A 12,018-nucleotide genomic window follows, 5' to 3' on the forward strand; every position below is an offset into this window, starting at 1 on the left:
ACTGTCTGCTGGAGAAGCCTTTGTTTGACACTGTTAGCTTTTTTTTTTTTTAGCCATCTAGATGACAACGGTTTAGCCTGGCTCCTCTGTGAAATCAGAAATGCTCCTGTTTCGATGCTGCACTGGTCGCACCGGGTGACTCCCAGGTGTAAGTGTGTCAGACTAGGTGAGTGTTAATCAGGCTGCTGAAGGAGCACGGGCACACTCTGCCAAATCGCTAAACTCAGGTGACTACTATGTTATTGTACTCCTGATTGCTTTTGCATGCTGTTAATTTCTCGAGCATGTGGAAACTCAAATAGATCATGCCTTCAGTTATTGTAATTTCAGCCTGAGTGCTGTGCAATCTAATTATAATGTCTGGCTAAAATTACAGCACGGGGATAACAACAGTCATCCTGACAGGCGCTATACGCTTTCAGTGGTTGAAAAATTTTTTTTAAAACTTTGTGATGCATTGTTCCAGCGATGGAGTTGGAATGGTATAATGTTGCATGGATTATCTGTCTCAGAGCTATTAGTCGCATTGATATTTAACTGTGTTGTGCATTTGATTTTGCCCACTCAGCGATATGTGGAGCCAGAGTGATTCACATTTATGGAAACAGGTTGAAACTGTATGTGCTAGTGACGTACTGTCCGTTGTTTGTATGTTTAGTTCCTGTACATGAAGCGAGCTGACTCAGAGGTGATTGAGCCACAGTGAGTTTATTTCCTTGCTTCCTGCTGCTGAGCAAAGCTTAAGATGTTTTTTTTTTTTAATCTCATGTTGTAGAACTGCAGCAGAGAAATATATCAAGATTAAATGTTAAATTTCAGGTGAGAATTTTGAATGAAACATATTTATAAAGATCGACCAAAATAAGTGTTACTTGAATCTAACTACTTTAGCCAATTCATAAAGGTGCACAGGTAATAGTTTTAATATCAAGACATCAGTGAAAGACATACAGAGTTATACATTTACTCACATGAATAAAAAATAAACAAGGATAAAGGAATCATGTTAGCCTGATATACATTAAATAAAAAAGCAAATAAAGCCCAGAGTCGCCAGAAGGGCGACCAGGTCAAGTTTTACACACTGTTTATTGAGAAATTCCTAAAATACACTGTAAAGCACAAGCTCAGCACAAATCTTTTCAACTCTTTTTACATTCTGATTGATCAGTGATAACTCACACACTCACATGGTTATGTGTAAATGATTCAGGCTACAGATTAATTTAAAAAATGCTTTTTTTTTAGCCTTTAACAATCAGCAGATGAATAGGTATAGATTTGCATTATTTTTGAATTTGCACTAAAATCACATACATTTGTGCTACAGCTGTTTTTTTTTGGCCAAACTTTGAAACCACAAACTAAACCTGAATCCATTTGGAAGTGAGCCAAGACCTTTCTTTTGAAGAAGTCTTAGGTCTTGTCCACACTAATAGTGATATTTTTCCAGGCAGATATCTACTTGCGCTGTTGTAAGAAAAAAATCATATCTGCGCACAGTAGTCACCTTTTAGCTTATAAATGTATTGCAGTCAGATATAAGCTGTTTAATTTCAGTCGATATTGATATTTATTTGTCATTTTAAAAGACCTAATGAGGATCAGGAAACAAAAGGTTTAATTTGAATTTTGCCACTAAAAAAATGTTTTTCTTTCAATAATAAGGACATTTCTAAGTGACTTCAAACTTTTGAATGGTAGCGTATATGTTAAAATAAAGATAAAAGTATCGTCTTACTAGCCTAGCCACGCTAGACCCATGTTTCTGAAGGCACAAGGGTCTAGGCACGCTCGACAGGGAGGGAGGCGGCCTAAAAGGTTGTCTATCAAATCACTCTGCAGCAATTGGGTAGGTATACAACCAATCAGCGCAACGAATAGGCTCCTAGAGTGCCGGAAATCAGAGAATGCGGTAGTTCGGTGAAGCCTTATTTATACAGTCAATGGGTGAAGCTCAAGTATATTACAGACATGTTAACAGAAAGATTATTCAGAGTCGGTGCTAATGAAGCTCAACGACTGTTGTCGTTTTTGTTGTCGACCCTGGCAGAGAATTAAATTCGTTGCCGTGTGTTGTCTAGCGCGGCTAGGCTAGTTGTTTCCAGTTGTTTCTGTCAGAATCGTCGCGCCTCTGTCGTCACTTAGTTACGCCCGCCTTCTGACTCTACACTTTATGGTGATTGGTCCGGCCAGTTTTAGGAGCATCCAACCTCGAACCTTATGGAGGGTAACTAGACCCACCCTGGCAGAGAATTAAATTCGTTGCCGTGGGTTGTCTAGCGCGGCTAGGCTATCATCTTACTGTGATACACCTAAAACCCAGAAGGGCAAAGAAGACGACAAAGTGGAAGCCACATCTTACTGAGGTTAAAGCTTAGAGTTACCTGGAGTCTGTCAGCTGTCAGATCAAACATCCAGGAGTGTGTCGCTTAGGTGGAGGTGGTGGACAAACACAGCTGTGAGTGTTTTTGGACTCTGAATCCAGCCTTACAAGGAAACTACTGTCTCTGCTGGATGTAGAATCCACCACAGGAGGTCTGTAGGTGTGTGTGAAGGTTGCGGCAGACTAGCGCTCCTCGGGAGACCTGCACAGCAGCCACATTAGGAGCGATATAGTTGAAAGGAATAAACAAGGGTGATAGGAGCCAGAGAGGAAGCACACTTGGGGTTGTTGTTGCAACCAAACTCAACCCCTTGACGCCTGTTGTCGCAAATTCACATCATACCACTTTCATTCAGACTGCAGCCGAGAATGTATCCATTCCACCAATGCCAGTTTGTACATATTCAATATGTACCTCAGAACATTTTGCAAGCACTGGTTTCTCGTCGGACCTAATTAAGATAACTGTTCTATGTGTAATAGGGAAATTAACACTTTCCACTTACTTTAGCGTCAGCTGGAAAACAAATTTAGTTGGAAATTAAATCCAGGCGTCAAAGGGTTAACATTTTTGCTATGTGCTTTGGTGGTGGTTTGCATCTAATGCTTTTCAGTAAAACTGGCAGTCTAGCAAAACAAAAAAATGTTATTGATATTGTTTTATCACCCAGGCCTAATATGTTGTCAATGTGTTGTTATTAATGTCGTTTATAATAATACTAATCCATTTTTCTTGTGGAAAAATGGCTAAATGTATTGCTTAGAGAAAGCAAAGAAGGAATTCGTGGCTTTAGATTCCACTGATTTATAATGCACTTCAAGATTGAGTGTTTTGATATGTTTTTGAATTTTGGACCTCATAATGTGTTCAGGAAAGAGGGCTTGCAGTTGCTGTTGTTGGCCATTATGCCATGCAGTTATTGCAGTTTTAGCTACACATTTATGAAATTGTGTTATGTTAGCCATTATTCTCCTCATTAGGGCATTATTTGGAACCACAAGGGCATTGTTGTTATCAATACAGGCGTGTATATGGTTTTTCTTCGAGGTAGCTCATTTACCAGGAAACGACAAAGTGCTCTGTTCCACAGAGGTGGCTTCACATGCTGATAAAACGGTACAAAGGTCGGGGCCTCTGTGTCCTGGCACTATTAACGTGAACAAGAGTGATCATGGTGCGTGTAAATGCTGGGAAAAGAAATCAATGATTAAATAAAAAAGAGCAAAGCAGAGAAAGGAGGGGCAGTGAACAACTGCTGGAGATCTCTGCTGTTGGTTTACTCAAAGCTAAGATTTTCCATAAACACAGAATGATGGGTCTAATTTACACTGAACAAAGGCACATAATCACTCAGAAATCATCTTGGAACACACATATATGCAAATACAGAACAGGTTTTTGTAACCTTTGAAGGAAATGGCTTTGAGACAAAGAAAGTATTTATATTAAATGATGCTGGCAGATTCGATTCTACCAAAACAACCACAGTGAATAAGTGTTACTTCACAATTGGCGCCACATTTGCTTATGTCAAGGATTAAATGTATTTAAATATCCTGATGTGAACCAGAGCTGGACGCTTGGCACCCTATTGGCCTGACGTTTGTAATCATATGACCCTGTACAACCTTTTTTTAAACACTCCTGTGGCTCCTCTTCGAATATATATTGGTTACCAAGAGTTGATTGGTCTGCCCTCTTTTGTCTGTAAGGAGCCCAGTGCAGATCAGCCTTCTCTGCCCCTGAAGGAACCAGATCACAGCTGCATGACAACAGCCTCCTTTTAGACCTTCTGCAGCTAAAAACAAACACACACCCCCCAAAAAAGAAAAAAAAAAAAAAAAGCTTTTCCTTTGTCCAAGCCCAGCTGCCGTGAAATGTTCAAATAGGTTTCCTATTTCGTCGTCGTATATTTTTCCTGAGTTAATCTTTGCAGCTTTTAAACAGCCAGTTGAATCTAAATGTCAGTCATCTTCTTGAACGTTTGCCCAAATTGCAATTTGATGCAGAATTTGACCTCCAGCCTTTTCAGAGACCGCAGCAGCTTCATGGTGTGTTTTTATCTCAGGCTCTGTAGTGACACGTGGATCTTATATGATGCTTTTGTGAAGGCTTTTCACCTGGAGAACGAATGGAGCAAAGTGTGCCAAAAAACACTCATTCTATTCCATCTTCACCAATCTTGTTCTTTTCTCCCGTCATTTGTTATAATCATCCTCTATAACTTGCTCCTTTCGGGTTTTCATCCTCCACTTTTGCTAAAACTCTGCATCCAGGTTGCGCTTTTTCTGCCACGTCTCATAATTCTGCATTTAAAAATGTCACACATGCAAAGTCACATTACACGCACTGTTATCATTATTAGCATATTTCAACAAATCATCTCTGTTTACTCATTGCCGCACTGTAATGCTCCTGTTTGTTGTTCCACTCTTAATTAGTACGTTGATTAACGTTAAGGGTGTCTTTGGAGTCACTTAAAAGATGCTTCTTTTGTTTAACCTCTTTCCTCGTCCTTCTTGTTTCCTTCAGGCGGATGCTAAGATGGTCTGCGATGTGGTCAGTCGTATGGAGGACACGGAGCCTTACTCCGCTGAGCTGCTTTCCGCCATGATGCGTCTGTGGTCCGACTCAGGCATCCAGGAGTGTTTCAGCCGCGCCCGAGAGTACCAGCTCAACGATTCAGCGCAGTAGTACGTATAAGTGTTTGTGTAAAGGCTGGGCAATGAATTGTAATGTCACAAAACATGACTTGACTCTTGAACCAAACCTTTTTCAGTTTTATTAGTATAAATAATATATTCTTTATTACAAATCTTATCCCTTTTAAGGATACACAGATTATCACATTATTAATAGATGACTGATTATTGTGCCCGATATTTGGCATTTTTTCAGATTATCGGAATTTTGATTGACAAATTGATCATTGAAATTAAGTGCACTACTTCAGGTCTGATGTAGCCTCCTCTTTCTGTCTGTCGTCACTCTGTGGTGGTAGAAATGTCCCTCGAGCAGCAAAAATTGAACAAGAAACACAAGCCGATGTCACAAAGCAAAAAAGTTAGCTTCTCTCACAGTGGCTAATGCTATGCTAACAGCTAGCAGCTAAGTTAGAAGGCAGCCACAAATTACCCTGAAACAGAATCTGGAAAACATTAATATTGTTTTAAGACGTGAACCTTAGTGGACAACAAAAGTGAAAAATTTAGAATAGAGAACAAACTGATCAATCTCAGTGGATCCCACATAAACACAGAAGAGCCACCTGATTTAATCACATCTGCTTCTACTCTACATATTCAGTTATAGTCGCATTTATTAATGAAGAAGCCTAGTTATAAATGACAGGTTCTCTGCTATCACATGTTGTTGATACATTACATTTAATGCAAATCAGTTCCAAATACCAGTTATCGGCCTCCGTTGATTACCAACAATTGGCATCAATATCAGCCCTGAAAAACAAAGCAAACCTATCTGTCGATCCCCAAACCCTATAGACAAAATTCCTACATCGTCTACATTATTATATACATTGCAGTTTTAAGTGATGCAGTTACAGTCATAGCTCACAGACTGCAATCCCTCAAAGTTGGATGAACGCAGAAGGAAAAGTTTCAGAACAGAAAAAAGTGAAAAATTAAAATTAGCATTGTCTGAAAATATGAGCATGGAGCAGCTATTTATACAGCTGAGGGGTCACTTTGAGCCCAATCTGCCCCAGGGGCTCTGACTTCTGACCCTAGAGCGAAAGAAAAAATTTTCCCTTGTGGGATCAATGGAGTATATTAAATTACAATTCAAAAAAAGACATTAACCCATGTCAGTCTGTGGGTCAACAGAATGCAGGGATTCATTACAAAATGTCACTCTCTGTACTTCAACATTTGTCAAATGAACTGCAGAGAACTAAACTGTAGCTGTGTTTTTTAAATCTGCCAATAGTGCAACTTCAGCCCTAAAGTGCTTTAACTATTAACACAGAATTCATAAGGAATCTTCTGGAGAAGCTGTGACTCCCCAGTGGAGGAAATCATTCAAAACCCACCAATATCAGGCAATAATCTGTCAAATTTGTGGGCAAATCTTGATTGTATATGATGAATTATTTATGAATTACAGTTTACACTTTACAGCTGTTGGTGCACATTTCCCTTCCTTTTGTTGGCATGTGTAGCTGTGAGTAGTGTGTTGGTATCATATCACTGATTCAGCACAATATATACATACTGTACGCATTTCTGTGTCAGCCGAGGAGCTCTGATTGTCCAAGTCCGGATGAATGCATGACTCATTAGTAACCCGTAACCTACCCGATATTAAAAAAAACATGCCCTCGTACACACAAATCCACGCGCTACTGTTTTATTTATGATCTTTTAAATGCGATCATGCACTGGCTATTACAACACGCAATCAATCACCATCACAAGTAGCGGCTCTAATTTATGCCGAATGGCTGTTTGTGGGTGGAGGGAGAGAGGGAGAGGGTGGAGGAAGAAGGAGTCATTTCCCTCAAGTGCCATGTTTGTGCATGTAGCTCTGGCTTAATTGTGCGCCGTACATCCAGCAGAGTTGGAGTGACATAAAGAAAAATGAAAGCAGAGCGGTGGAGGGAGTCATCAAGCCTGTGCTGCTCTGCACCTCTGCGGTGACTATTTAACTCTTATTAAACATTACATCAGATTAGTATTGGTGGCTGATATGAAAACACAGCTTTTCAGATGCTATTTTCCTTTGTCACTGAGTCTCAGGCTCAAAATTTTTCCTTTAGGAAAAAGTCATGCATTGGCAAGTTTTTTTCTCCCGCGTGTTGCCCGGACATCAGAGGCAGCAAGATGTGTCAGAAATGGTAAACACACGACAGGATTACTGATTGACTCCATAGCACAAATTTTGTCTTGCCAATCAGGGAAATTATCTGGTTTCTGACAGGCTGACAGGCGTTTTTGTGAAATCAGGCTTCATTCTAAACGGCTGCTGCAGTGCTTCTGCTTCGTGTTGCATTATGTCTGGTGCAAGGTTGATGTGACTGTAAAATACATGTGAAATTAGGCAGATTTGAACTTCACATGCATTAGCTGTGTGGTATTAATGAAAATTAGACAACAAACTAACCATAATGTGAAGTGCACATGTCAAAACAGGCTAATGCAGACATAAGACAACATAAAACACAATAATGATGAAAGAGAATAAAGATCATAAGAAGATGGAAGACATGGAGCAGGATAAGTAAAGGAAAGGAATTAATACAGTGTGTGCAAAAAGAAAATGAGAGAACATGCACTAAAATGTGAGGGAAAGATGGAAAAAGAAGATAAAGAAGCAGCACCTTGACTTTCTGGTTCCGGACATCTTTGAAGGAGTGCAAACAGATTCCTCGGAACATTTACATGTGGCCATTTAACTCTAACAACATCCGCTTTGCGTGTGTGTGTGTGTGTGTCCGTTGTGTGTGTGTGTCCGTTGTGTGCTTGTGTTAAATGTCACATTAAAGATTGATGCACACTTCCTATTATGTTGTGGCCTGTGGAGCAGAACAGAGCGAGCAGCCAATGAGGTGATAGGACAGATATCACATGATCAGACCACACTCTGTTTGACTTTGCGAGTGTGTGTATATACATGTGTGTGTGTCTTAATTTAAAACAGCTTACAGGGTGGGGAAGCAAAAATGTATGGGTATAACTTTTTTATTGTTTGGAATTTTGAACTGATTTCTTGAAGAACACAAATTTAAAGCTTTCAGAACATGTTTATTCAATATGTCCTCCATCAGCCATGATGAAGGCCTCGATACAGCCTCTGAAAGAGGCACAGGCCCTCCTGATATCCTCCTTATTGGCATGAGGGGTGGCATTAGTCCTCAACTCAATGGCGCCCCATCAGAAAAAATCCAGGGGGTTTAGATCAGGTGAGCTCGGGGACCAAATGCCTTTGGGCCAGAAGTTCACCATATTCTACTCACAGAACTTTTGGACCTTGATTGATGTGTGAGCAGGAGCCCCATCTTGCTGCCACACATAGTTGTTGTCAGGGTAGGTGGTCTTCAGCCAGGGCAAAACGGTGTACCTCAGAACTTTGTAGTACATATCAGCCCCAATTTTCTGATCTGGCTTGAAGAAGTAGGGGGGCATCTTATTGCCATCTGAGCCCAAGACTCCCAGGACCATCTGGAGATCTCTTGGTGCCCAAACTGGATTGTCTGGCATGCTGGATGCGGCGAATGGTCCTCTCACTGATGCCAACAATCTTGGCAATGTCCTTCTGATGGGATTTGGGCATCCAGGAGATCACAAACCCTATTGCGTTTTGCTTGTTGCTTGCTCACTTCACAATGTACCAAGGTCTGACATACTAAAAAGATTGGTTAAAGGTAAGGAACTTTGATTTTAATTATTGTTTTGATTACCCTCACCATTTGGGTTTTTTTTTTGTTGTTACAGTAGGTGTCAGAGTTTTTTTTTTTTTTTTTTACCACAATCTAAGCAAAAGTGGTCATTGAATTTTGGTTTTAGTATTTTATCAGTTAGCTTTTATTACATAGAAAGCAGAATGGTGTGTTGGGAGTGGAGCAAGCCCTGCCTGAAGCCACCTCTCTGCCTCTGTCTCTGTGCAAATGCCTTGCATGTCCTGACCTATTTACCACAATGCACATACACTCTGCCTAGGATTTACATCCACGGCCTTTTGTTACACATGCACATGCCAAAAACACTCACAAAGTCGCATCGCATGCACGTACACACATGGGAAATGAAATTGCCAAACAAGGTTGTTAGATGGACGCTGGGCATTAGCATTGCCCTGATGTGTTGGTTTATTCCACTGAAAGACAGATCAAGTGTACAGTTCCTACTAATTGCAGGCAGTCTGAGTCTATTTACTCGATAAGCTGTTTGAAATTAAGTTGCTTCTGCTTCTTTCATTGCTACTTATATAGATAGTAGATACTTGAGCTCTTGGAGAGCTGCTGTTGCTATTTCTGTTATTTTATACCATTCAAAACTAGATTGCATGATGCGATCACTTGTGTTTGTGCGCTGTTGTGTGAGTTTTCCTGGCTTTTTTTTGCTTCTTCTGCTGCTTTTTCTTCTTTCTTTTTTTTTCTCCTTTTCATGTTGTGCCCGGCTTTTATAATGTTGCATCATGTTGCTGCAGCCTGACAAATGCCGATTGTAAGCATGTGTCAGGACATCACAGCTGAGGAGACGCCTAAGCATCCAAAAGCTGGTTTCCTAGCAACAGCTATGAGTTGGGTCAGTTAAGTCAGCCTTTTTTCGAGCTGTTACAGAAGTGCATGCCACGTGGACGTGTTTTATTTAAGTAGCGCCACATTTACAGTCAAATTCAATGCTGGGAATGCATTGGCTTAATTGTAGCATATTTAAAGTGAGGAATACGTCAATATTTGTTGGCAGATATATGAGGAATGTTGTCCATATGCAGCAATATATTAAAGTGCTCTAATGTCAACATGAAGAGCTTTTTTGACAGACTTGGCACGCGGCTGTATTTTAACTTGTGGCCCTTGTTTGATGGGGTTTATTTCTGGAGTGAACCGTGTGCCAATGTAAATGACTAATGCAGAGTCATTACACTTGAGTTAATGTAGCAGATGATCAATAGGATTGTGCAGAAACTTGGCACAGAATTGCATACCTGCAGCTGTCACAGTCTGTAAAAATGTCTTATTTTGGGTCCCTGTTATTATATATTCCCTTGTTTACCCCCAAAACGCACAAAAAGCATGAGTTTTCTTCAAGTCATGTTGCTGTTTTAGCAATTTACTGATCAGTGATGGCACTTTTTACATGGTAATACTGCAGGTTGCTGATAAAAGAGGAGTTTGTGAGTGTCTACGTGCACATTAGCACCCCAGTTTTGACTAAGATTTTAGTTTTGGTCATTTATAGTGAACATGAGAGAGGCTTCTGACCATCTATTATACAGTTTTGAGTTGATTTCTCATAGGAAGCTTAAGTAATGTGCATATCCAGGTTTCTGCAACGAGAATAAGCTCGGAATCGAATGGCCTCATATGCTAAAACACACACAAATGCTCTCCTCCTTCTCGTCATAATAGCCTCACGTACAACATTCTATCCAGTTGTCTGTCTTTTGTGCACAACGCTCTTTCGGTGATAATCTATAATACTTTACATCACCGGGGAAATGAGACAATCATACTCTGGGGTCTGCTGTTAATCGACTTAGTGCACCATGAAGAGTAATATCAGTATGAGGCAGAAGATTAATGCAGCGGTGGTCCACAGACTGTACGCCTGCTAAACTCGGGCTGCACATGCACACAGAAGTCATTAGCCTGCCCAGGCATGCTTTAATGTAATTTACATTGCGGTATATATGTAGCACCTTTGGGTGACAGCAGCTATGAGACGACGTTGGAATTTGTGTAGAATGTGAGGTAACGTTGGAAATATTTCTATGAGGAGTGACTGTAGGGTGGAAACGGTGAACAGGAGGAGCAGACTGCTTCTACTGAGAGAGAGTTCAAGCTCCTGTGGTGCTAAAGGTCAGGAAAGACAAATCCATAAGCCCCAACAAATATGACAACTTGGACTGACCTTTCTTACTCCTCAATCTAAGTGCAGCTTTCGAATATTTCTATGTATCATGCTGTAATTTCCTTTACAGATTTAGATTCAAACAGAGAAGTGGAAATAACCACAAAATCCACTTTCAGCCGCTTTTAACATAACTTGTCATAGTCCCATTATAATGTTGGGTAAAGCTAGCGATTATTAGCAGCATGTGTTTATTTGTGGTAATAAAATCTTGAAAGCTGTCAATGACAGCTGAATTAAATGTTTACTGACCACACTGAAAGAGAAAGAGAAACTGGCTGTGAATTACTAAACTTCTCACACTTGTTTGAGTTGGGGGAAAAAAAGTACAGCCTTCACTTGATTAAAAATTCTCAAAAATGTCCTGACAGCTGATTAAATCATCTGTGACAATTTACGCTGTGTCCAATATAGACCAGAATACAGCTATTTAAATTTAAATACAGCACTTTAATTTCCTTGTTCACTGTTTAATTTTTTTTATTGTTACAATTCAACACTTCCGGGTGCATTTTTCAGTTTAGCAAATTTTTCATTCAATAGTATACTTTACATTTAACTTTGCATTTTGTATCTTAGTATATTTATCTATTATATTTTATATTTTGCTATTGTAGTGGTGGTCACTTTATTCTTTCTGCTTGCTACTGCAACAACAGAATTTCCCCTTAGAGATCAATATTCCATTCTATTATTGTACCATATTACCTGCTTTTAGACCTCTTACTGCAGGTGGCATGCTGTACAGTAGAGCCTAAAGTGATTTCCAGACCTTCAAGGTTTGATTTATGCTTCTGTTTAAGTCTGTCAGCGTTGTTTCTTTGCAGGGCTGTTTATATTGGAATGTATATTTTATTGCAAAATCATTCCAGGAGTGGATTTTCAGCATACGTCTCATGAGCCACACTGTATAATTGATGTGCTTTGGAACGCATTCGTGATGAAGTGCTCTGGCCCGTTTGACTGACTGCCTTGTAATCTAATCAGCGCCCTTTCATTTTGTAAATTGAAACATGTTTTAACACCGAATCACTAAC

At 40.0% G+C, this 12,018-nt stretch overlaps 1 protein-coding gene across 2 annotated transcripts in view; it reads left to right on the forward strand.

The window, feature by feature from the left end:
- The window catches only part of gnao1a (guanine nucleotide binding protein (G protein), alpha activating activity polypeptide O, a), a 134,371-nt gene that overhangs the window by 85,012 nt on the left and 37,341 nt on the right, over positions 1-12,018 (forward strand). For both annotated transcript variants that reach the window (XM_022204702.2, XM_022204701.2), the window contains exon 4: positions 4,920-5,080. In XM_022204702.2, the coding sequence (XP_022060394.1) occupies positions 4,920-5,080 (161 nt within the window). The remainder of the gene's footprint in view (positions 1-4,919; positions 5,081-12,018) is intronic.

This window comes from Acanthochromis polyacanthus, chromosome 8, assembly GCF_021347895.1.
Source record: "Acanthochromis polyacanthus isolate Apoly-LR-REF ecotype Palm Island chromosome 8, KAUST_Apoly_ChrSc, whole genome shotgun sequence".
NCBI classification, from domain to species: Eukaryota; Metazoa; Chordata; class Actinopteri; family Pomacentridae; genus Acanthochromis; species Acanthochromis polyacanthus.